At 43.7% G+C, this 27,412-nt stretch overlaps 1 protein-coding gene across 4 annotated transcripts in view; it reads left to right on the top strand.

Moving 5' to 3' along the window:
• sema5ba (sema domain, seven thrombospondin repeats (type 1 and type 1-like), transmembrane domain (TM) and short cytoplasmic domain, (semaphorin) 5Ba) overlaps positions 1 to 27,412 on the top strand; it is a 541,923-nt gene that overhangs the window by 357,617 nt on the left and 156,894 nt on the right. For all 4 annotated transcript variants that reach the window (XM_063051327.1, XM_063051326.1, XM_063051325.1 and 1 more), the window contains 3 exons: positions 6,528 to 6,626; positions 9,167 to 9,380; positions 11,762 to 12,047. In XM_063051327.1, coding sequence (XP_062907397.1) covers positions 6,528 to 6,626; positions 9,167 to 9,380; positions 11,762 to 12,047 — 599 coding nt within the window. The remainder of the gene's footprint in view (positions 1 to 6,527; positions 6,627 to 9,166; positions 9,381 to 11,761; positions 12,048 to 27,412) is intronic.

The raw sequence follows: 27,412 nt of genomic DNA, 5'->3' as shown, positions 1-27,412 counted from the left end.
GCCGAGTGATTCTGGCTTCCTCCTTGTGACAGTTGGTGCATGGCGACTTGGATGTCATGCATCTCCAGGCTCAGTCTTGAAACCTGGCCACAGCTGACACAAGGCTCGGATACTCCACTGGCTCCATGTTAGGCTCAGTTATACTGTGATGAGAGGCCTAGGCGAGGATGGCAGGGACCCAAATGATGGAGTATCTGAGACTAGAATCGAGGCGCGATTTTGAGACAGGCACAAGAACTGGGGTCTAGACGAAAACCTGATGCGACTAGATGAGAATCCGAAGGACATGGAAATCCTAAAAGCAATCACTGATTGAACGAAAGTCGAGCTGATGAATGAGCACTGAACCTAAGTTCAGGTGCTCTTTAAATATCCAAATCCTGGTGCCAAAACATGGCTGCCAATTAGTGGAGTGGGCTTGAATCTTTAAAGGGTCTATGTCAGTTACCCAACTCCAGAGAATTAGAGTAAACCTAGGAGGCTAGCGCAGTTGGATGCATGCCGTAACAGAGTACAGGAGTTGGCATGTTATTTTGTATAAGATACAGTGGCATGCATAAGTTTGGGCACTCCTGGTCAAAATTTCTGTTACTGTGAATAGTTAATTGGGTAAAAGATGAACTGATCTCCAAAAGTCATAAAGTTAAAGATGAAACATTCTTTTCAACATTTTAAGCAAGATTAGTGTATTATTTTTGTTTTGTACTATTTTAGAGTGAAAAAAAGGAAAGGAGCACCATGCAAAAGTTTGGGCACCCCAAGAGATTTGAGCTCTCAGATAACTTTCACCAAGGTCTCAGACTTTAATTAGCTTGTTCAGGCTATGGCTTGTTCATATTTATCGTTAGGAAAGGCCAGGTGATGCAAATTTCAAAGCTTTATAAATACCCTGACTCCTCAGACCTTGTCCCAACAATCAGCAGCCATGGGTTCCTCTAAGCAGCTGCCTAGCCCTGTGAAAATTAAAATAAATAATGCCCACAAAGCAGGAGAAGGCTATAAGAAGATAGCAAAGCATTTTCAGGTAGCCATATCTTCAGTTTGTAATGTAATTAAGAAATGGCAGTTAACAGGAATGGTGGAGGTCAAGCTGGTGTCTGGAAGACCAAGAAAACTGTTTGGAGGATTGCTAGAAAGGCAAATCAAAACACCCGTTTGACTGCAAAAGACCCTCAGGAAGATTTAGCAGACTCTGGAGTGGTGGTGCACTGTTCTACTGTGCAGCGACACCTACACAAATATGACCTTCATGGAAGAGTCATCGGAAGAAAACTTTTCCTGTGTTCTCACCACAAAGTTCAGTGTCAGAAGCTTGCAAAGGAACATCTAAATAAGCCTGATGCATTTTGGAAACAAGTCCTGTGGACTGATGAAGTTAAAATAGAACTTTTTGGCCACAATGAGCAAAGGTATGCTTGGAGAAAAAAGGGTGCAGAATTTCATGAAAAGAACACCTCTCCAACTGTTAAGCACGGGGGTGGATTGATCATGCTTTGGGCTTGTGTTGCAGCCAGTGGCATTGGGAACATTTCACTGGTAGAGGGTAGGATGAATTCAATTAAATACCAGCAAATTCTGGAAGCAAACATCACACCGTCTGTAAAAAGACTGAAGATGAAAAGAGCATGGCTTCTACAACAGGATAATGATCCTAAACACACCTCAAAATCCACAATGGACTACCTCAAGATGAGCAAGCTGAAGGTTTTGCCATGGCCCTCACAGTCCCCCGACCTAAACATCATCGAAAATCTGTGGATAGACCTCAAAAGAGCAGAGCATGCAAGACAGCCCAAGAATCTCACAGAACTAGAAGCCTTTTGCAAGGAAGAATGGGCAAAAATTCCCCAAACAAGAATCGAAAGACTCTTAGCTGGCTACAGAAAGTGTTTACAAGCTGTGATACTTGCCGAAGGGGGTGTTACTAAGTACTGACCATACAGGGTGCCCAAACTTTTGCTTCGGGCCCTTTTCCTTTTTTGTTATTTTGAAACTGTAAAAGATGGAAATAAAAAAGTAATCTTGCTTAAAATATTAAATAAATGTGTCATCTTTAACTTTATGCCTTTTGCAAATCAGGTCATCTTTTACTCACTTAGCTATCCAAGTAAAAGAAATTCCCTAAAAATGGCGTCACAGGTAGAAAGGGTCGTAAAGAGAGCTTTTGGTACATTGGCCTTTATAATCAAAGTATTGAGTATGAGAGTTGGAATGTTATGGTGAGGTTGTATAAGGCATTGGCAAGGCTGAATTTGGAGTATTGTGTGCAGTTTTGGTCACCAAATTACAGGGAGGATATTAATAAGGTTGAAAGAGTGCAGAGAAGGTTTACAAGGATGCTGCTGGGACTTGAGAAACTGAGTTGCAGAGAAAGATTGAATAGGTTAGGACTTTATTCCCTGGAGCGTAGAAGAATGAGGGGAGATTTGATAGAGGTATATAAAATTATGATGAGTATGGATAGAGTGAATGCAAGCAGGCTTTTTCCACTGGGGCTAGGGGAGAAAAAAACCAGAGGACATGGGTTAAGGGTGAGGGGGGGAAAGTTTAAAGGGAACATTAGAGGGGGCTTCATCACACAGAGAGTGGTGGGAGTGTGGAATGAGCTGCCAGATGAAGTGGTAAATGTGGGCTCACTTTTAACATTTAAGGAAAAATGTTGGACAGGTACATGGATGAGAAGTGTATGGAGGGATATGGTCCGTTTGCAGGTCAGTGGGACTAGGCAGAAAAATGGCTCGGCACAGCCAAGAAGGGCCAAAAGGCCTGTTTCTGTGCTGTGCTATGGGTGCCCAAACTTTTGCATGCCACTGTAAGTTGTATTAGACAAAAGTTGCCTATTTTGGAGTATTGTGTGCAGTTACTACAGGAAGGATGTAAATAAGGTTGAAAGAGTACAGAGAAAATTTACAAGGATGTTGCTGGGACTGGAAGACCTGAGTTATAAGTAAAGACTGAATAGGTTAGGACTTTATGCCTTGGAACGTTGAAAATTGAGAGGAGATTTGCTCGTGGTATACAAAATTATGAGGAGTATAGATACAGTAAATGCAAGCAGGCTTTTTCTACTGAGATTGTGTGGAACTTCAACTAGAAGTCATGGGGTAAGGTTAAAAGGTGAAAAGTTTAGGGGAATATGAGGGGAAACCTGTTCATTCAGAGGGCTGTGAGAATGTGGAACAAGCTCCCAGTGCAAGTGGTGCATCCAAGCTCAATTTCAACATTGAAGAGGTATATGGATGGTACGGCAATTGAGGGCTATGGTCCGAGTGCAGGCCGATGGGGGTATGCAATTTAAATGGTCTGGCATGGACTGAATTGGCCAAGGGGCCTGTTTCTGTACTATACTTTTCTATGACTACAACTAAGCTGACGGAAATCTTCTTCAGAGACTTGGAAGGCTTGTGTCTCAGAGTCTATTCTAGACTGAGATTAAAGATGTTAATGTCAAAGAAATCAATGAATACAGGGACAGAAATTGGAAAGGATGCAGAAGGCGGACTATTTAAGGCATTCATTTGAGGGTCTGAAGGCATTGGTCAGACCACATTTAGATTATCATGAACAGTTTGGGATCCTTATCTAGGAAAAGATGTGCTGGTATTGGAGGGGGTCCTGATGAGGTTCCTAAGAGTGATCCTGGGAATGAAAGGATTAATATATGAGAAATGTTTAATGGCTCTGGCTCTGTACTTACTGGAGTTTAGAGAAATGGTCGGGGGTGGGGGGGAATAAGCTGAATGTTTTCCATACTGGATTTGACCATTTGATTGATGTGACATCGAAGAAAACCCCTCTTTTCCTGAGGAACAGCCTGTCTGGCCACAGCTGAAGTGAGGAGGACCCTACCTAGGGTAAACTGACGCAAAGATGCAGGACAACAAACTTGGTCAGGTGTTGAGGCACTGTACAGCCCAGCTAACAGAGGCCTTTAATAGACATCTTCAATATCTCTCTGAAACAGTCCACTGTCCCTTCAGGCTTCAAGGCAGCCACGAAGAGACCAAAAGTAACTGACCTAAATGATTGCCACCATATGGCACTGACTTCAACAATCATGAAGTGCTTTTAGCAATTGGTACTTGGTCATATAAAATCCCACCTTCCAGCTACATTGGACTCTTTCCAGTTCACTTACTGCTCAAACCAGTCCACTGATGATGCCATAGCCTTGGCCCTCCACCCTATTCTCTCCCACCTAGAAAATGATGCCTCGTATGCCAGGATGTTCATTGACTTCAGATTGGCATTTAACACGATTGTCCCTCAGAGGCTGGTGGGTAAACTTTGTGGGAATCCTCTCTGTAACTGGACCTTGGACTTCTTGATGGAAAGACCCCAGTCAGTCCAAGTTAGTAGCAACATCTCCAGCTCCATGATGCTGAGCACTGGTGCCCCCAGGTTTGTGGGCTCAGCCTTCTGCTGTTCATGCTATTGACTCATGACCACACTGTCAGATTCAGCTCAAACCACATCATCAAGTGGCTGGCTTCATCAGCAGCAATGATGAGTCTCATACAGAGAGGAGGTGGAGAACCTTGTCAAACAGTGTGGAACAACAACCTGAGTTTCAACGTGGACAAGATAAAGGAGATGATCGTGGACTTCAGAAAGGCAAAACTTGACCATCTTCCAATGCATTTCAATGGCTCTGTTGTGGAGAGAGTGAACAGCACGAAGTTTCTTGGTGTGTACATAACGGACAATCTAATCTGGACTCACAACACCTCCTCGCTATTCAAGAAGGCACAGGAGTTTCTGAGGAGATGAGGTGTGCAAGGCTCCCCACCCCATTCTAACAACTTTCTACAAGAGCGCCATGGAGAATGTCCAGTGGGCCGCATCATTGTGTGGTACAGAAGCAGTGGGGCATCGGACTGCAAGACCCCACAGAGGACAGTAAAAACCGCTGAGATCATCGGGGTCAGGGTCTCCCTCCCCCCATTTGTGGCATTTACCAGGAGCATTGCAGACAAAGGGCCCGAAATTGAGGGGCAGTACTACCACCCATCCCACAATCTCTTTGACCCACTACTGTCAGGAAGGAGGTACAGAAGCATCAGGACTAATACTGGCAGACTGGGTAACAGCTTCTTCCCTCAGCCTGAGAGACTAATGAATACTTTGCCACCACTGAGGTCTCATCACTAGAAAAGTGATCTATTTACTGCTTACTGTTTACCTGTGCTGAGTTTTACTACATGTACTTTGAATTATATTTTATTAACTTATTCATCATATACTGTTATGGTTTATGTGCTGTGTGTGATATATGTTATGTGGGTGCACCGTGGTCCAGAGGAACATTGTTTCATTTGGTTGTATATATGTACAGTCAGATGACATTAGATTAGATTATGAGGACACACAGTCCTCTTTTATCGTCGTTTAATAATGCATGCATTAAGAAATGATACAATGTTTCTCCAGAATGATATCACAGAAACACATGACAAACCGACTGAAAAACTGACAAAAACCACATAATTCTAACATGTAGTTACAACAGTGCAAAGCAATACGTAATTTGATAAAGAACAGACCATGGGCATGGTAAAAAGTCTAAAAAGTCTCTCGAAAGCCCCATCATCTCACGCAAACGGTGAACCTCCAGCACCGCAAACTTGCCGATACAGCATCCCGGAAGCACAGTCCGTCCGAAAACTCCGAGCCTCTGACCAGCTCTCCGACACCGAGCACGAGCATTTCTGCCGAGCGCTTCAACCCTGGCCCCGGCAACAGGCAATAAGCAAAGCCGAGGATTTGGGGCCTTCCCCTCCGGAGAGTCTCGATCGCACAGTAGCAGCGGCAGCGAAGCCGGCATTTCAGAAGTTTCTCCCGGTGTTCCTCCATGCTTCTCACGGCTGTCTCCATCAAATCAGGATTGTGCACAGTACCCTAGTTAACACATACGATATCGTTCGGAATGGCTGCGTGCGCTGCGTTGCACCACTATCTTCTCCTCCCTCCAACTGCTCCCCTGCTCCCCTTAAAAACTTGAATGTGGATCTCATTGAAACATATTGAATATGAAAGGCCTAGATAGACTGGATATGGAGCAGATGTTTCTGTAGTGAGCTAGCCCAGGACCAGAGGCCACAACTTCAGAAAAGAAGGACATCCCTTAGGAAAAGAGATGAGGAGGAATTTCTTTAGCTAGAGGGTAGAGAATCTGATAATCCATTGCCACAGACTGCTGTGGAGGCCAAGTCACTTGGTATATTTAAAGCAGAGGTTGATAGGTTCTTGATTAGTAAGGGCGTCAAAGGTTATGGGGAGCAGGGGAGCAGGCAGAAGAATGAGGTTGAGGGGGCTAATAACTCTGCAATGATGAAATGATGGAGCCACCTCTTTGGGCTAAATAATTCTGCTCCTATGTCTTAGATGATTACTTGAGGGGTGCCATGCTTCATTCTGCCTCTTTCTTTGGAAGATCTTTGAAAGTTTAGAAACATAGAAAACCTACAACACAATACAGGCCCTTTGGCCCACAATGTTTTTTAAACACTTTCTTTACTCTCTTCCAGGAGGAATGCCAGAATTTTATCCGAGTCCTTCTCATCAATGGAAAGAAAATCTTTGCTTGTGGAACTAATGCATTTTCCCCAACCTGCACCAATCGACAGGTAAATACTTGTTATCCTGTTCATGCAATAAATGAGTTTCTAACCTTAGGGGGACCATGTGGGTTTTCAACAACTTTCTGACTGAAACACTATGCGTGTGGAATTATTGTCATATGTACCAAAACACAGTGAAAGGCTTGTCTTGCATACTGTTCATACAGTTCAAAATCACTACACATTGTATTGAGGTAGAGCAAGGTACCAGGCCACTTTTCAGTGGATCATTAAGAGTAGCACGCCGCCATGAGGCCATTCAGCACATTGAGTCTTTGCTGATGTTTTTAATAAGCAGGTGAGCTGTCACTCTTGGGGGCCATTCTTGGCTCTCCATTAGTATGCTGGTGGCTTCTAGTTCTATGCCTGAAAATTGAAGGAGGTGAAGGGAGTGGACCCACACTGTCGACTGTCCATTTCCCTCCATAGACTGACTGAGTTCCATCAAAACACTGTGTATTGCACAAAGGTCCATTCTGTTGATGCCAGTGTACCACGACGGAAGTTGTGCACTGCTGGGGGTGGGATCTCTCCAACCGGAGCAAAATGGAGATATTGTTGTTAAAAGGCTCCATGGCTACTCTACTTTGATGGAGACCAGGAAGGCTATGATTGGAACCCTGGATGAAGTTTATCTCTTAACCAGTATTGAAAGCTAAATTAATTATTTGGTCATTACAACACTGTTTCCTGTGGGATCTTGCTATGCCCAAATCAGTTGGTGTATTTCAATTGAACAGTCCAGAGGAAGTTCACAGGAATGATTCTGCAAATGAAAGGATTAATGTATGAGGAGCGTTTTTAGGCTCTGGGCCTGTACACGTTGGAATTCAGAAGGATGTCCTCTTGTGTGAGTCATTGCCGTCCTGGGAAAAAGGCATTGGCTGTCCACCCTATCCATGCCTTTTATCATCTTATACATCAGATTACCTCTCATCCTCCTTCACTCCGAATTGAGAAGGTCTTTCCTTATAAGACCTGTCCTCTAACCCAGGGAACATGTTGGTAAGTCTCCTTTGCAGCCTCCCTAAAGCTTCCACATCCTTCCTATAATGGGGCAACCAGAACTGAAGACAACACTCCATGTGTGGTCTAGCCGGAGTTTTATAGAGCTGCAACATTACGTTGTGGTTCTTGAACTCAGTTCCCTGACTAATATGCTTTCTTAACCTCCCTATCAACTTGTGCAGCATCTTTGAGGGGTCCATGGACTTAGACATTAAGATCCCTCTGTTCTTCCACACTGCTAAGAACTCTGCCATTAACCTTATACTGTCTTCAAGTTCAGTCTTCCAAAGTGAATCACTTCACACTTTTCTGAAGTGAACTCCAGTTCTGCATCCTGTCTATGTCCCACTGTAACCTACAACAACCTTCAACACTGTCCTCTGTACCACCCACCCTCATGTCATCTGCAAACTTATGCACTCACCCTTCTACTTCTTCATCCAAGTCATATGTAAGAATCACAAAGAGCAGAGGTACCAAAATTGTCATTCAAAGAAGTTACAAACTTATTGCATTGATTCAACTATTTAAAAGAACAAAAATATTTTTGTTAAAAATTAACAGACCTTAGAAATAATTTAAGTGCCAAATAAAATATTCATGCAATAGCATACTCTCCCCTGGCCAGAGTGGTTTTTTGCTAGCAGAGCCACTGCCTCACAGCTCCAGAAACCCAGATTCAATCCTAACCTTGTGTGCAGTCCACGTGGAGTTTGCATGTTCTCCTTGTGACCGCAGGGAGCTCATGTTTCCTCCTACATTTGAAATATGTGCGGGTTTAAGTTAATTGGCCACTGTCAATTGTCCCAAGTATGCTGCTTAGTGGTTAACGTTAGGGAGAGTTGAAGAGAATGACAGGAGGGTAAATTGGGATTAGTGTGGGGTTGCCGTAAATGCGTAGTTGATGGCTGAACCCAAGGGGCTATAGAGATGGTTCCTCTGCTGCCTCACTCTGGGCACTATGATTCTGAGTCTAGAAATCTTATTCCATGTCAGCGTAGTGTGGACACCATCCCAGAATCCCACCACTGCCTGTAAGGAGTTTGTACGTTTGCCCCGTGACCACCTGGGTTTCCTCCCCCAGAACAAAGATGTACTGGTTTATAGGTTAATTGGTCACTGTAAATTGTCCCGTAATTCAGCTGGGATTAATTGGGTGGTTGCTGGGCAACATGGCTTGAAGGGCTGGAAGGGCCTATTCCATGCTGTATCTCAATAATAATAATAATAATAATAATAATATAATAAATCCCAGAATGTTGCCTGCATGCATTGGTGGTGATATAGGGCTGGGGGGAGTAGGATGCAGGAGAGAGAGAGAGAAATGAGGTGGATAGAGAGAGATCGATGCAGAGAGGGAGGGAGAAGGAAAGCGAGTGGGAAATCAAAGCATTTTCACACAACATAAGGTGTGATGTCAAAGTAAAGATGGCTGATTATGCAAATTAAAGATGGTTGAAAACCAAGACAGGAAATGCAAAATAAAGGATTTTTTTCTGCAACAGCTGTGATTGTCTGTGTCTATCTGCTCTCTATAGCTGGGAAACCTGAGCAAAATCTTCGACAAGATCAATGGTGTGGCGAGGTGTCCCTATGACCCCAAACACAATTCCACTGCTGTGATTACGTCACGAGGGGAGCTGTATGCAGCTACTGTGATAGACTTCTCAGGTCGAGACCCTGCGATCTATCGAAGTTTGGGAACCGGACCTCCACTTCGAACTGCACAATACAACTCGAAATGGCTCAATGGTAACCAACAAGCTAGTCTTTCTCAGTGTGAGAGTGTGTGTGTGTGTGTGTGTGTGTGTGTGTGTGTGTGTGTGTGTGTGTGCGTGCGCGCACGCGTGCATGTGTGTGTGTGCGTGCATGTATGTGCATGTGTGTGCATGTGTGTGTGCCTGTGTGTTTGTATATGTCTGTGTGCATTGGAGTGGTAGTGGCAGGAGATATGATAATGGCATTCAGAAGGCTATCAGATAGGCATGTGGATATGCAGGGAATTATAGGACTATGGATCATGGGGATGTAGAAGGGATTAATTTAGTTTAGCATTGAACTGCGCTGTACTGTTATTTTCTATGAGTGTGACAGGAATACTTGGGAAGGGATGATGGGATGATTTTCATTGAGTGAGAATACCCGTGTTTTGGGTTTGTTGGATCTGGTGATATTGATCCCAAGTTTCTTTAAAAGTTTGGTGATTACAGCCATTTTATTCAGTGTTAGAAGAACAAAGAGCAAACAGAGAGAGAGAAAAAACAAAGAAAAGCACATTTCATTGATAAGATGTAACCTAGAAATAGCCAGATTCATGTGGTCTGACAGCTTCTGCAGAAAAGCTGAGAAGCTTCTAGAAAACACATAATCAGCTATAGTGCAATTACTAGAAAGTTTACTGAACAATTACCATAAGACTATAAGACATTGGAGCAGAATTAGGCCAGCTGGCCCATCGAGTCTGCTCCGCCATTCAATCATGGCTGATCCTTTTTTCCTATCTCCTCCTCAACCCCAGTTCCCGGCCTTCTCCCCGTAACCTTTGATGCCCTGTCCAATCAAGAACACCCAGTGACCTGGCCTCCACCACTGCATGTGGCAACAAGTTCCACAAATTCACCACCCTTTGGTTAAAGAAATTTCTCCGCATCTCTGTTTTGAAAGGGCACCCCTCTATTCTAAGGCTGTGCCCTCTCGTCCTAGGCTCTCCCACCATGGGAAACATCCTTTCCACATCTACTGTCTAGGCCTTTCAACATTCAAAAGGTTTCAATGAGATCACCCCTCATCCTTCTGGATTCCAGCCAGTACAGACCAGAGCCATCAAATATTCCTCGTATTATAACCCTTTCACTCCTGAAATCATCCTTGAGAACCTCCTCTAGACCCTCTCCAATGCCAGCACATCTTTTCTAAGATGAGGGGTCCAAAACTGTTCACAATACTCAAGGTGAAGCCTCAGCATCACATCCTTGCTCTTGTATTCTAGACCTCTTGAAATGAATGCTAACATGGGATTTGCCTTCCTTACCACTGACTCAACCTGCAAGTTAACCTTCAGGGTGTTCTGCACAAGGACTCCCAAGTCCCTTTGCATTTCAGATTCCTGGATTTTGTCCCCATTTAGAAATTAGTCTGTACATTTATTTCTACTACCAAAGTGCATTACCATTCTTTTTCCATCACTGTATTTCATTTGCCACTTCCTTGCCCATTCTCCTAATCTGCCTAAGTCCTTCTGCATCCTACCTGTTTCCCCAACACTACCTGCCCCTCCACCAATCTTTGTATCACCTGCAAACTTGGCAACAAAGCCATCTATTCCATCATCTAAATCATTTATATACAGCATAAAAAGAGGCGGTCCTAACACCGACCCTTGCGGAACACCACTAGTCACTGGCAGCCAACCAGAAAAGGATCTTTTTATTCCCACTCATTGAGCTGATGCTCTAGCCATGTTAGTAACTTTCCTGTAATACCATGGGCTCTTAACTTGGTAAGCACATATATAGGTAATTACATAAAAATTATAAGCAAGCATAGGAAAATTAAACTGTAAGAAAAATACAAGGATCATCTTTATTCACCACGTTTTAGGAATTCGCTGTGGTGTGTTGGTCAGGGCATAACAAGCAACAAAACAAACCCAGCCATTAGCAATTAAAATAATAAAGAATCATATAAAATGTAACGTTAGAGGTTAAAGTATGGATATGGAATAAACTGTGCTTAAATACATAAATACCAATTTGTACTTACAATGTAAACAGTATTATAAAAAGTGGTTTAAAACGTTTACAGTGCATTTCAGTGACTGAGGTTATAGAGGGAGGTGGAGGGGACTAACTAGAATGGTTGATCAGATTAACTACCTTTGAGAAGAGACTTTTAAGATGGCATGAAACTTTCGTTTTAATAGCCCTATAGTGCTTTCCAGAAGAGAGATTTTGAAAAAGGCGGTTTGCAGGGTGGGTGGTGCCTGCAATGAAGGGGACACCCTAATCCAATGTATTTCCTTTTGTTATATAAGGCAGGAAAACCTAATCATGCCAAAGTATCCTGGCTGGCACAACAGATTAGCTTCCCATTTGCCTCATAGGCTTTTGGCTTCTTCTCCCTTTCCTCCCCAGAACCTAACTTCATCTCAGCCTATGACATTGGTCTGTTCATCTACTTCTTCTTCCGGGAGAATGCCGTGGAGCACGACTGTGGCAAAACCGTCTACTCTCGGGTTGGACGGGTGTGTAAGAGTGACATTGGTGGCCACTTTCTGCTGGAGGACACGTGGACAACCTTCATGAAGGCCCGGTTGAATTGCTCCCGCTCAGGAGAGGTCCCCTTCTACTACAATGAGCTGCAGAGCACATTTTACCTTCCTGAGCAGGACCTCATCTACGGAATTTTCACCACCAATGTGTAAGTTTTCATTGACCATGTTGTACATCAGTCTCCTGTTTCAAAGGAGTCCTGGGAATCATGACCAAAGGCGATACACAGGCTGGGTGGAGTTGTGATGTTTGAACTAGTTGCCTCATCATTTGAAAGAAAAAGAATTTAATTTCTGTAATGATGTAGAAGAGTAGAAGTAGGCCACATGGCCCCTCTCGTCCATCCCACCGTTCAATGTGATCATGGCTGATCTGCCCCAGGCTCATCTGCCCAGGTTAGTAGTAGATAGAGAGTATTCTGTCTGGAGGTCAGTGACCAGTAGCGCTCTGCAGGGATCTGTTCTGGGACCACAGCTCTTTGTGGTTTTTATAAATGACTTGAATGAGGAAGTGGAACGGTGGTTTAATAAGTTTGCAGATGACACAAAGGTTGTGGATAGTTTAGAAGATTGTTATAGGTTACAACAGGACTTGGATAGGATGTAGAGCTGGGCTAAGAAGTGGCAGATGAAGTTTGTAGGTCGAAGGCAGAATGCAGGTTTACTGGTGGGATTCTTATCAGTGTGAATGAACAGAGGGATCTTGCAGACAATATCCGTAGACCCTAAAAGTTGTCATGCAAGTTAACAGATGATAAGGAAGTTGTATGGTGTGCTGGCCTTCATTAGTTGGGTACCGATTTCAAAGTCACAAGGTAATGTTGCAGATCTATAAAATTCTGGTTAGACCAAAATTGGAGTATCGTGTTCAATTCTGGTCACCTCTTTATAGGAAGGATGTGGAAGTCTTAGGGTGAAGTGGAGATTTACCAGGATAATGTCTGGATTGGAGAGCATGTCTTATGAGGATAGGTTAAGCAAGGTAGTGTTTTTTCTTTGGAGAAAAGAAGGATGAGAATTGACTTAATGGGGGTGTACAAGATGATAAGAAGCATAGATAGAGTGGGCAGCTAGAAACTGGCTTAATTTCGAGGTGATTGGAAGAAAGTAGAGGGGGATGTCAGAGGTAGGTGATGGAATGATGGAGCAGACTTGATGGACTGAATGGCCTAATTATGGTCTTACAGACTTAAGTGCCAGAATACAAGTAGAAAGAATCACTTTACAGCCGCACTCTGCCCACCTTCCCTCTGCCAAATCTTCTCACCACATCAAGAAAGAGCTTGTCTGTTTGTCTTGGTGCATGAATCTCTTTGACTTTGAAAGCCAGCGAAAGACTGCAAATGCTTTCTGTTCTTCCCCAACTAATCTGTTGCGAGTGGAGATGGAGGGATTACATGCACTTGAAAGGAAGCCAGCAGCTGCCTTGGCAGTCATCTCTAATGCCTTTTACTTGCAGTTGCAATGTTTTACAAGGAACTGCTGTCGCCTTTCTCTCTAAATGCGCTGAACATAATGTAAGCGCTCGCAGTCCGTGTGATGAAATACTTCACTAGCCACAGTGGGACAGCGACCAATTTGGCATCAGTAACCCAGTGTATTCTGCTGCTCAGTGGTAGAAGGAGCGAAGTATGTTAAGATTATGAAATAAACTGCTGGAGGAACTCTGCAGGTTAGGCAGCTTCTGTGGAGGGAAATGGGCACTCATCATTTCTGGTTGAGATCCTTCATTATTAGCGATTAGCGTTACTCTATTAGCACCAGCAAACTGGGTTCAATTCCCACTGCTGTCTGTAAGGAGTTTGTATGTTCTCCCCGTGACCACCTGGGTTTTATCCAGTTTTCTCCCACATTCCAAAGAGTTTGGGTTAGTAGGTTAATTGATCAAATGAGTATAATTGAGCTGGCATGGGCTCAACGAGCCAGAAGGGCCTGTTATGTCTTCTATCTCCAAATAAAATAAATCTGGACTGAAAGATGGTGGAGAGACAGCTAGAATAGGGAACTGAGAGGAAGGGCCGAGCAGGGGCTGGAAGGCGATAGGTGGATCCAGGCGAGGAGGGGTGATTGGCAGGTAGAGGGGGGGATCAATAGAATTAGCAACAGAGGAAGTGGCAAGTGACAATGACAAGGGCTGAAAATGATGGAATCTAGCAGGAAAGAAAGGTGGACTATCCCTGTAACCATTTGTAGATCTCTAACCGTCCAAGATCTCTGAATGCCAAATCTGGTCCTTGATCATTTCCGACATTGATTGTGCCCACAATGCTGAACTCCTAAGGTCTGGAATTCCCTCCTTAAGCTTCACATTTAGATTTTCCTTCAATTTCCTCTCTTGGTGTGTATTTATTAAAATCTGCTTATTCCTCCTTTTCAATCTGAAAATTGTCTTTTCCAGATAATGATTGTACAATACTCCTGGGCTCTTTAATTACATTAAAAGCAATTAAAGTCATGTAGATGCAGTTCTATGCTCTTTCCAGCCCAGTCTAGGGCAGCAAGAGGAGGTTCTGTGGTGTACTGGTTAGCATATCAAGATTAGAAGTCATCGACCTAGACTCAATTACACCACTGTCTGTAAAGAGTTTGTAGATTGTCCCGTGACCACGCGGGTTTCCTCCGGGTGCTCTGGTTTCCTCCCACATTCCAAAGATGTATAGTAGAGATATAGTGTTGAACATGCCTTTTGAGCCACACTGCCTGGTAACCCTTGATTTACCCCAGCCTAATCACAGGACAATTTACAATGACCAATTGACCTACTGACTGGTATGTCTTTGGAGAATGGGAGGAAACCCACACGCTCATAGGAAGGACATACAAACTTCCTACAGGCAGCATCAGAATTGAATTCCAAAGTCCAACTCCTCAAGCTGTAACAACATCACGTTAACCACGATGCTACCATGGTTCAGTTGGTTAATTGGTCACAGGGGTGTAATTTGGTGGCGAGGGCCTGTTACTGTATCTCTAAATAAAAAATAAAAAATAGTTTGAGCTTCTGTTTATGTGGGAACGAAACCCCAATGTTCGTTAGTGTTCCTGGTCCATGAACCAGGTAAACAGTAATAAATTTTGCTTATGATGCCAATCGCAGGGATTCTCTCCCAATGGTCCTGTGATGAGTATGATCTGAGCTAAGTCCCTGGGGTAACTGTAGATCCTCAACATCCTGAATCATCAGTTGAAATGCTGGCAGATCTTGGTGAGGTCATTGAAGGTGCTACGTGAATGTAAATTTTAGTTTTGGAGGTGACAACAATAACTTGATAATGTTGAAATAGCAGGCTTAGTCAGTTATGTGACCTACTCCTTTAACAATGTTTTCTTTTATCTTACTCATGGTTTGGACACGTGAACCAATTCTGAAAGTGTTAAGCTGACTTTTATTCGGCCAAATTATGTGACAGGGAATGCGGGTGGGGTTGGTTGAGCTAGGGCCTGTGTGAAGTTGTACTTCCTTGTGTGAGTCGTGTTGGAACAGGAAGATGTAGGGATGGAGGGGAGGGCGTTGAAGAAGGTATTTGTCATGCTTGCCTTCTTCAGTCAGGGCACTGAGTACAGGAATTGGGATGTCTTATTACATTGGGAGATTTGATAATAAGATACAAAATTATGAAGGATGATTAAGATAAATGTAAGCAGGTGTTTTCACTGAAATTGGGTAGACTAGAACTAGAGGTTATAGTTTAAGGGTGTAATGTAAAATATTTACCTGAGAGGGGATATTCCTCAGGTTCCTGAGGGGGAAGCTCTTCACTCAAGGGATAGTATGAATGTGGAACAAACTGCCATTGGAAGTGGTAGGTGCCAGTTTGATTGCAACACTTAAGAGAAATCTTAAATGTTTTCAGAGAAGTTTTAAGAGGCCCAGTCCATCATGCATAAAGCCCTCCCAACCATCGACACAAAGTGCTGTCGCAGGAAACCAGCATCCATTGCCAGGGACCCATACCACCCAGGCCATGCTCTCTTCTCACTGCTGCCATCAGGAAGAAGATACAGGTGCCTCAGGACTCACACCACCACCAGGTTCAGGAACAGTTACTACCCCTCAACCATCAGGCTCTTATACTAAAGGAGATAATTTTTTTCAACTTCACTTTCCCTTTCATTGAAATGTTCCCACAACCTATGGACTCACTTTCAAAGACTTCTTATTTTTTGTTTTCAATGTTATTTATTTTTGTATGTATGTATTTATTTATGTATGTTTGTATGTGTCTTTCTCTTCACCATTTACACCTCGGACTTTAACTACTGCACAGACTCTTGTCATTTTCAGAAGTTTTTGGATGACTCTGCCATAGTTGGATGCATCAGCAAGGGAGATGAGGCTGAGTACAGGGCTACGGTAGGAAACTTTGTCACATGGTGTGAGCAGAATTATCTGCAGCTTAATGTGAAAAAGACTAAGGAGCTGGTGGTAGACCTGAGGAGAGCTAAGGTACCGGTGACCCCTGTTTCCATCCAGGGGGTCAGTGTAGACATGGTGGAGGATTACAGATACCTGGAGATACGACTTGACAATAAACTGGACTGGTCAAAGAACACTGAGGCTGTCTACAAGAAGGGTCAGAGCCGTCTCTATTTCCTGAGGAGACTGAGGTCCTTTAACATCTGCTGGACGATGCTGAGGATGTTCTACGAGTCTGTGGTGGCCAGTGCTATCATGTTTGCTGTTGTGTGCTGGGGCAGCAGGCTGAGGGTAGCAGACACCAACAGAATCAACAAACTCATTCGTAAGGCCAGTGATGTTGTGGGGATGGAACTGGACTCTCTGACGGTGGTGTTTGAAAAGAGGATGCTGTCCAAGTTGCATGCCATCTTGGACAATGTCTCCCATCCATTACATAATGTACTGGTTGGGTACAGGAGTACATTCAGCCAGAGAATCATTCCACAGAGATGCAGCACTGAGCGTCATAGGAAGTCATTCCTGCCTGTGGCCATGAAACTTTACAACTCCTCCCTTGGAGGGTCAGACACCCTGAGCCAATAGGCTGGTTCTGGACATAATTTACTGGCATAATTTACACATTACTATTTAACTATTTATGGTTCTATTACTATTTATTATTTATGGTGCAACTCTAGCGAAAACCAATTTCCCCCAGGATCAATAAAGTATGACTATGATCATGACTATGACTATATATGTATGTATATATTTGCACAGTTTGTGTCTTTCACACTGGTTGAACACCCAACTTGGTGTGGTCTTTCAGTGATTCTATTATGGTTATTGTTCTACAATGGATTTATTCAGTATGTCTGAAAGAAAATGAATCTCAGGGTTGTATATGGTGACATATATGTACTTTGAGAATAAATTTACTTTGAACCTTTTTTTTTAACTTGGACAGGTACCTGGATAGAAGGGGTATGAAGGAATATGTTCCAGGGGTGGATCAATAAGACTAGGCAGAGGAACAGTTTGGCATGGATTATATTGGCCAAAGTGGCTGTTTGTGACTTAAAGTCTATGACTTTAATTGTACAAGATGTTGGCGCATATCTGCTGTTTTGCTTGACCAGCTATAGGAAGGATATCATTAAGCTGGCCAGGATGTTACCAGGACTGAGAGCTTGGGTTATAAGGAGAGGCTAGATAGGCTGGGACCTTTTTCCTTGCAGCGTGTTTGGCTGAGCTGTGACCTATACAGGTATATAAAATCATGAGGGCGTTGAGGGTTACAGTCTTTGCCCAGGATAGGAAGTCTAAAACTAAAGGGTATACATTTGAGGTGAGAGTGGAAAGAATGTGAGGAGAAGGTTTTTCACATGTGGGACAGTGGATAAATGGAATGAACTGCCAGAGGAAGCGGTAGTGGCATGTATAGTTGCAAAGTTTAAAAGATTGTGGTAAGTGGATAGAAAAATTTCTAAAGGTTGTGGGTCAAATGCAGGCAGCTGGGTCCAGCCCAGATATATCTTGGAGGGCATGGATGAATTAGGCTGGAGGGCCTGTTTACATGCTGTATAACATAATAACTCTATGGCTTATCACTCGGTAGTCTGTTCTAAACAAAACAGTGGCCACGTACCTTGCATTTAGGAAATGGCTAATTAGTTTTGAATCTTTGGCCCTCACTCCAGATGCAAATGTCACAACAGCATCAATTTTGTATATTTATTATTAACCTTTGCTCTTTGGCCTCAGAACTATAGTTCCTGAGATTGGCAGGAAGTAGGAGTTGAAGAACATAGGTCATCATGGTCAGTTTACAAACTGAAACTTAAGCTTCCACTGGTCAATCTCTACTGCCAAAAGGCAAATAAGAAGGTAGTTGGTTTAATTTATTTTTGGAGGATTTTTGTGGTTATCATCATATTGACAACTGTGAGACCTTGCTATTCAGCTTTTTCTTCATTGACTGCCTTACATTGGCTGTGAAACTCGCTTGTCACTGAACGTTTGAGAGACAGTATTTTCATTAACTAAGCTAGGAAATGTTCCACTGAATTCTAATGTACATCTCTCTCTTACTGACCAAGGGCCTCAGTACTGAACCATAAACAGTTTTTCTTTCAACAGTTGCTGCCTGACCTGCCATTTTCCAGCACTCCTTGTTTTTGTATCAGATTTTGTATTTGTTGTTTTATTTTCATAGACTTAGAAATTAAATATTTTTTCCTTCGAGTCCTAGAGTTAAGCATTATAGAAACAGGTACTTTGGCCCACAGAACCCGTTCTATCTATCATGCACAGCAGTGTAGTAGTTAGCGCAATGCTTTACAATGCCAACGATCGCTGATTCCTGCCGCTGTCTGTCAGGATTTTATATTGTGGCGCTGCGGAGGGTGCGGTGTAGTCGACAGTCCGCCCCTGCATTTCTAATGACCAGCACTGATTATTGTTCATGTGTTAAAATGCTTTTGTGGGATTCTGGTGGGAAGTTCCAGATCATTTATTGTTACATTTTAGCTTGGGTTTTACAGTTATTCGCTTGTGTATTTGTGGGTCACCCTAATTGTAACCAGGGTGTGTGATGGTCACCCCATCTTCCCGCCACCTTAACAGGGATAGAATTACACTTGTCCTCACCACCCCATGACACTCCACATCCAACAAATCATTTTCCGCAACTTCTACCAACTCCAGCTGGATCCTATCTTTACCTCCCCCTCCCCCCCACCCCAACTCTCTGCTTTCCACAGCGATTCACTAGTCCATTCACTAGTCTTCCTCTTGGCACAGATCACTGCAAACAGCAAAAATGCTACATCTGCCTGCATTCACCTCCTCCATTGCCAAGGGCATCAAACAGTCCTTCCATGTGAGGCACACTTCACCTGTGAGTCTGCTGGAGTCATCTATTGTATTCCAAAGTGGTTCCTCTACATTGATGAAACCTGACGTAAATTGGGCACACCTGCTCCACCCGCCAAATGCAGAATTTCCCAGTGGCCAACCATTTTAATTCCTATTCCGTTCTGACATGTTGGTCCATGGCTTCCTCTTTTGCCATGATGAGGCCACTCTCAGGGTGGAGGAGCAACATCTCATATTCTGTCTAGGCAGCCTTTAGCCTGATGGCATGAACATCAATTTCTCCTTCCCCTTCCCTCTTCTTCTGTTTCCCAGTCTGGGCTCTTATCTCTTCTCACTTGTCTATCACCTCCACTGGTGCCCTTCCTTCTTCCCTTTCTCCCATGGGCCACTCTCCTCTCTTGTCAGCTGCCTTCTTCTCCAGCCCTCTATCTTTCCCACCCACCTGGATTCACCTATCATCATCTAGCTGGTCCTCCTTCCCCTCCCCCCACTTTTTTATTCTGGCATCTTCCCCCTTCTATCCCAATCTTGAAGAATGGTCTCAGCCAGAAATGTTGACTGTTTGTCTCAACCCAAAATGTCAATTGTTTGTTCATTTCCATGGATGCAGCCTGACTTGCTGAGTTCCACCAGAATTTTGTGTGCGTTGCTCTGGATTTCCAGCATCTGCAGATTCTCTTATGTTTAACTATCTATATATCTTTACAATAATCATACATTAGTCCCATTTTTCATTCTCATCACATCCCCACATATATTAGTTCACTTCCTACGGATAGGGAGGAATCTTACTGGTCACAGCATGTACCTTCCTTTCAATCTCTCACTCTCTGACCTGGTGCTCTGGTTCCCATCTCTCTCCCAAACTAGTTTAAACCCTCTGTGTAGCACCAGTGAACCTTACGGCCAGAATATTGGTTCCCCTCCAATTAAGGTGAGTGGGTCCCTCTTTTACAGCTCACCTGAAGAGATTCTAAGGATCCAAGAACCTGAAGCCCTGTCCCCTTTTAATCAGGGAGAGAGTGTTTATTGTGAGGAAGACTCTGAATTCAAAAGTCAACCACATGTTCAGGCTACCATTTCCAAACAATGACACCCTACCCCCACTGCTCCCTCCCCCATTATTTCTTTTCCCTCTTTGGAATACTTACGGCTGAAGGATGACCAGTATGTCACTTATTCATAGCTGTCAGTTGGTACTTAATCAGAGTTTACTGCAAAATTATTGGTGAACCCATCAAGCAGCCTCATTTATTGTGGAGTCGATACCCTCCCAGAGTTATTACAGTTTGAGAAGTGGGACATTGGATCCACAATGATAAAGACACTTTTTTTCATGTTCAAGTTTATTGTCATATACAGGGTATAAGTGCCATGAAAACCAGCTTTTGCAGCAGCAGCACAGTACATTCCAAACATGACAGACGTGTTATCATGAATAAATTAACATAAACTATACATAACCTACTCAACTAAGTAAGCATAATAACATTAGTGCAAAGAGAGAGAGAAAGAAAGAAAGAAAGAGAGTACAGGGTACTGGTAGAGTTTCTTAGAACCTGACAGCAGTGGGGAAGAAGCTGTTGTTGAACTTTGAAGTGTGGATCTTCAGGCTCCTGTATATCCTGCCTCATGCCAGCATCAAGAAGAGGACATGACCAGGGTGGTGGGGTGAAAGAAGTAGAATGTCACCTCCCTGATACATCATCACGTTCAGTAGGGGAGAGAAATGTACCCATGATGGGACTGGCTGAGTCTACAACCCTCAGTAGCCTTTTGTGTCTCTGTGAATTGGAGTTTCCATAACAGGTCATGATGCAACGAGAAAACCCTCCCAAGCAACACTAGCAAACCTCCCGGTCAGAATATTGTTCCCTTCCAGTTAAGGTGGATGGGATCCTCTAGTGCAGGTCTAAAAATCACTTAAGCCCCACTTTCTCCTTCTATCCCTTCTCTGTTCTAACTGGGACGTCCAGTTAGAACAGGAATGAGGAGGAATTTCTTTAGCCAGAGGATAGTGAGACTGTGGAATACATTGCCACAGACAGCTGTGGAGGCCAAGTCACTGGGTATACAGGTGTCCCCTGCTTTTCGAAGGTTCGCATTACGAAACCTCACCGTTACAAAAGACCTACATTAGTACCCTGTTTTTGCTTTCAGAAAGTGTTTTCACTGTTACGAAGAAAAAGCAGCACGCGGGGAAAATCAGAGCGTGAAAAAATCAGCACGTGATAAAAGGTAGTGCGCCCCCCCCAGCAGCCACTCTCGCCCGGATTTGAAACAGCATTCTAGCCGGCATTGCTTAAACACGTGCCTGTGAGCAGCTGTTTGCAAGATGAGTTCTAAGGTATTGGAAAAGCCTAAAAGAGCTCGTAAGGGTGTTACACTTAGCGTAAAACTAGACATAATTAAGCGTTTCGGTCATGGTGAACGAAGTAAGGACTAAGTGAGTTTGGCTTGTGGAAGCTGACGAACATGATGCTGAAGAGGCTTTGGCATCCCATGACCAAGAACTGATAGATGAAGAGCTGATGCAATTGGAAGAGGATACGAAAACAATTGAAACTGAATGCAGTAGCGAACGGACTGAAAGTGAAGTCGTCCAGGAACTGAACGTGAAGCAACTGCATGAGATTTTCACTGCAATGATAAAGTACGACTTTAATTTTGAAAGGGTACTTAGGTTTAGGGGATATTTGAGGATGGTTTGAGTCCTTACGAAGAACTGTATGATAGAAAACTGCGCGAGGCTCAGCAGTCAAGCAAACCTTCTGCATCAGCCACAGCAGACGACGAACCTCGACCTTCGACATCGAGGCAGGCAGTCATAGGAGAAGATGAGCTGCCTGCTCTAATGGAAACAGACGACGAGATGACACCCCAGTGTCCTACCACCCCACGATTCGCGGAGAATGCAGCGGTAACCAGCAGGCACACAGCACATCTTTAAGAAAAAAGCCGAAATAAACAAGCTAATTAATTAGGTGCTGCCCGACATGTAAATGTCGGCCCATATCAGAGATGACGCAATCGGAAATCGGCACTGATCTGGGTCGACTATTACGTGCCGGGTGGCACCTAATTAATTAGCATGTTTATTTCAGCTTTTTTCTTTAAGATGTGCTGTGTGCCTCCCAGCTACCACTGCAGCCCCGCATGCTTCGCGGCAATGTGTCGGTCGGTGGCCTGGAGGGTGGGGGCCACTGCACCACCCCAGCCTGTGACGACTCAGTCTAACACACCATCATCTGTGTGCTCCGCACTTTCCCAATTCCGGTAAGTGATACTACACTGTACATACATTATTTCTACTTTATATCGGCTGTGTATTTTTACGTGTTATTTGGTATGATTTGGCAGCTTCATAGCTTAAAGGTTACTGGAGAGTGCTTGCGCCGTGTTTTTGCCAACAGCGCTTGCGTGAGATTTTCTGACGACGGTGCTTGTGTGAGATTTTCGCTACGGAGAACAGTGCAGTAATGATTGTGGAAAAGTATTTCTACAGACGTACTTTATATAGGCTGTGTATTTAGCATATCATTCCTGCTTTTACTATATACTACTGTTATTTTAGGTTTTATTTATTTGGCATGATTTGGTAGATTATTTTTGGGTCTGCGAACGCTCACAAATTTTTCCCATATAAATAAATGGTACTTGCTTCTTCGCTTTATGACATTTCGACTTACGAACCACTTCATAGGAACGCTCTACCTTCGGATGGCGGGGGAAACCTATATTTAAAGTGAGGAATATTATCCTGCCTAGTCCCATTGATCTGCACCTGGACCATAGACCTCCATACATCTCCCATCCACGTACTTATCCAAACTTCTCTTATGTGTTGCTGTCAAACCTGCATCAAGCATGTTAACAACAGGAATTCTGCAGATGCTGGAAATTCAAGCAACATACATCAAAGTTGCTGGTGAATGCAGCAGGCCAAGCAGCATCTATAGGAAGAGGCGCAGTCGACGTTTCAGGCCGAGACCCTTCGTCAGGACTACGAAGAGTCTCGGCCTGAAACGTCGACTGCGCCTCTTCCTATAGATGCTGCTCAAGCATGTTAAAAGGTTTTTGATTAGTAAGGGTGTCAAAGGTTATGGGGTGAAGACAGGAGAGTGGGGTTGAGAGGGATAATAAATCAGCCGTGATGGAATGGTGAATCAGACTTGATGGGCCAACTGGTCTAATTCTGTTCCTATGTCTTATGGTCTCTTGCACATATCAGTGATGGAACTAACATCTCTCTCAGGTGGATGTGAGGGAATCTGTAGGAGAGTAATTCAGATGTTAGATTAATTTATTTTCCACTTGTACATCAAAACATACAGTGACATGTGCCATACGCATTAACAACCAACACAGCCCAAGGACGTGCTGGGAACAGTCTGCAAGTGTCACCACATATAGCAGCACCATGGCCAATGTGACCAGAACACAAGAAGCAACAAAAACAACAGAACAACATCATCAAAATAACAACAGCAAAACAAGCTTCTTTCTTCACTCCGATTCACCTACCCAGTCACGCACACAGACAGTCTTCGAACCTCAGGACAGGCTGTCTCCAGGCCTCCAGTGGACTTGTGGACTTGCAGACATCGAGCCTCTGACTTGCACAGTGTACTTTCCTCTGTCAATGATCTCTCATGTGTTGTTCAAACTCAGATCGTCTCGATCTTATCACACTGCCAGTTGTGGGAGTTTACACTGCACAGCTTTGGTACCACGTTACCTGAAGTGCGACTGGAATTCAGAGTACTTTAGAATGACTTAAAGTTGGGGAATGGTGCTATATAAATGAAAATATTTTAGTTTCTTAGGGAGACAGGGAGGGATTTTAAGGATGAGGAGTTTGACTGTGTCTTCAAGTAACTGATGTACTAAGGAATGAAACGTGAGTACTAGTAAATATATAATGTTATAGACGTATTTTAATTATACTCTACATTGTTCTTTAGTAGTCAGTCTCAACAACTCTGTTCAGTCCCCGGGGTACTGTAAATGGATTAGTCCTACATCACCTGTCTTGCACATAACCATCATTTGCCAGTATTTTTAAACACTGTCTCCAGTGATTTATTATTTTTTTCTCCTTTGAGTTTTCACTCCTGTATGGTTGCCAATCTACCTCATGCTGAGGTACATTTGCAAGGAAGGTGGCAGGGTTCCAGCACCTCATCAATTATCTTGAGTGAATTGAACAATAAAGCACAGGCTGATGTTCAAACTGGAGAGGAGTAGGGAGGGGAGGTGGGCAGTGGAGGGGATACAGAGTTTGGGAGATCCATGACAGCGAGCTCTGAAGTGCTAATTGCTGGACCTGAAGGAGATGGAATTGGGGAGTGTTGGCAGGGACTGAATCTTCAGCCAAACTCTATATATCCTTGCTGACCAGTTGCACTATTGGGCTTGTGGAATCCTATCGAGCCCTCTACACTACTCCCTGTATACTCATCACTACGTGGCCAGATATTGCTCCAACTCTAAAAGTTTGCAGATGTCATGTCATCTCAAAAAAACACGTCAGAGGAGTCCAGGAAGGAGATGGAGAGCTTAGTGACATGCTGTCATGACAACAACCTTTTCCTCAATGTCAACAAAACAAAAGAGCTGCTCATTGGCTTCAGAAAGAGGGGTTTACATGCAGTGGTGATCCATGATCTCTCTCTCAGGCAAAATGTTTCAGGAACTCACCACTCTCTGGGTGGGAAGGTTCCTAGCTGGATCCCCTCTAATTCCCATTAAACCTATGACCTCTAGGTTTATTTTTCTCTGACCTGAGGAGAGGTTTCACTGCAGCCACCACTACTCTATAACCCTCATAATTTTATTTGCATACTTCAATCATATCCCGTCTCAGCCTCCTCTAGTCCAGAAAACAAATCCTCCCTATTCTCATAGGATCATAGAGAACTAAGCACAGAAACAGGCCCTTCAACCCATCTCTCCATGCAGGACTGTTTTTCTGCCTAGTCCTATCTACTTGCACCTGGACCTCCATAACCATCCCATCCATATACCTGTCCAAACGACCTGTATAATAGAACCTTAGAGGCATTGAATGTTCTTGGTAATGAATAATGTCACTACGTTCGGATATGGCCCAAGTGCGGAGTGAGAGACACTGACACAGGTCGATAGATCACAGCCTTTAATGTGAACAGTGTTAGAGAGAAAACAGCAGGGATGACAGTGTAACAACAATGGCAGGTTGTTCTGGGAATAATACAGAAGGTGCAGGATCAGTTCATTCCAAAGAGGAAGAAAGATTCGAAGGGGAGTAAGGGGCGACTGTGGATGACAAGGGAAGTCAAGAACAGTATAAAAATAAAAGAGAGGAAGTATAACATAGCAAGGATGAGTGGGAAGCCAGAGGATTGGGAAACTTTTAAAGAGCAACAGAAGATAACTAAAAAGGCAATATGGGGGGAAAAGATGAGGTACGAAGGTAAGCTAGCCAAGAATATAAAGGAGGATAGTAAAAGCTTCTTTAGGTATGTGAAGAGGAAAAAATTAGTTAAGACCAAAGTTGGGCCCTTGAAGACAGAAACGGGTGAAATTATTATGGGGAACAAGGAAATGGCAGACGAGCTGAACAAGCACTTTGGATCTGTCTTCACTAGGGAAGACACAAACAATCTCCCAGATGTAATAGTGGCCAGAAGACCTAGGGTAACGGAGGAACTGAAGGAAATTCACATTAGGCAGAAAATGGTGTTGGGTAAACTGATGGGACTGAAGGCTGATAAATCCCCAGGGCCTGATGGTCTGCATCCCAGGGTACTTAAGGAGGTGCCTCTATAAATCATGGATGCATTGGTAATCATTTTCCAATGTTCTATAGATTCAGGATCAGTTCCTGTGGATTGGAGGGTAGCTAATGTTATCCCATTTTTTAGGAAAGGAGGGAGCGAGAAAACAGGGAATTGTAGACCAGTTAGCCTGACATCAGTGGTGGGGAAGATGCTGGAGTCAATTATAAAAGATGAAATAGCGGCAAATTTGGATAGCAGTAACAGGATTGGTCCAAGTCAGCATGGATTTATGAAGGGGAAATAACGCCTGACTAATCTTCTGGAATTTTTTGAGGATGTAACTATGAAAATGGACAAGGGAGACCCAGTGTACCTGGACTTTCAGAAAGCCTTTGATAAGGTCCCACACAGGAGATTAGTGGGCAAAATTGGAGCACATAGTATTGGTAGGGTACTGACGTGGATAGAAAATTGGTTGGCAGACAGGAAACAAAGAGTAGGGATTAATGGGTCCCTTTCAGAATGGCAGGCAGTGACTAGTGGGGTACCGCAAGGTTTGGTGCTGGGAACGCAGCTGTTTACAGTATACATTAATGATTTAGATGAAGGGATTAAAAGTAACATTAGCAAATTTGCAGATGACGCAAAATGTGAAATGTGAGGCGGATGTTATGAGAATGCAGGGTGACTTGGACAGGTTGGGTGAGTGGGCAGATGCATGGCAGATGCAGTTTAATGTGGATAAATGTGAGGTTATCCACTTTGGTGGTAAGAACAGGAAGGCAGATTACTATCTGAATGGTGTCAAGTCAGGAAAAGGGGAAGTACAACGAGATCTAGGTGTCCTTGTTCATCAGTGACTGAAAGTAAGCATACAGATACAGCAGGCAGTGAAGAAAGCTAATGGCATGTTGGCCTTCATAACAAGGGGAGTTGAGTATAGGAGCAAAGGGGTCTTTCTGCAGTTGTACAGGGCCCTGGTGAGACCACACCTGGAGTATTGTGTGCAGTTTTGGTCTCCAAATTTGAGGAAGGACATGCTTGCTATTAAGGGAGTGCAGCATACGTTCACGAGGTTAATTCCTGGGATGGCGAGACTGTCATATGGTGAAAGATTGGAGCGACTGAGCTTGTATACACTGGAATTTAGAAGAATGAGAGGGGATCTGATTGAAACATATAAGATTATTAAGGGATTGGACATGCTAGAGGCAGGAAACATGTTCCTGATGTTGGGGGAGTCCAGAACCAGAGGCCACAGTTTAAGAATAAGGGGTAGGCCATTTAGAACGGAGTTGAGGAAAAACTTTTTCACCCAGAGAGTTGTGGATCTGTGGAATGCTCTGCATCAGAAGGCAGTGGAGTCCCAATTCACTAGGTGACAAGTGAGGTGGAAAATCTAGTCAGGACGAAGAAGGCAGCATACATGAGGTTTAGGAAGCAAGGATCAGATGGGTCTATTGAGGAATATAGGGAA

Source organism: Mobula hypostoma, chromosome 6 (assembly GCF_963921235.1).
Source record: "Mobula hypostoma chromosome 6, sMobHyp1.1, whole genome shotgun sequence".
NCBI lineage: Eukaryota > Metazoa > Chordata > Chondrichthyes > Myliobatiformes > Myliobatidae > Mobula > Mobula hypostoma.
Note: the sequence above shows the minus strand (reverse complement) of the source record. Positions and strands in the feature narration are given on the sequence as shown.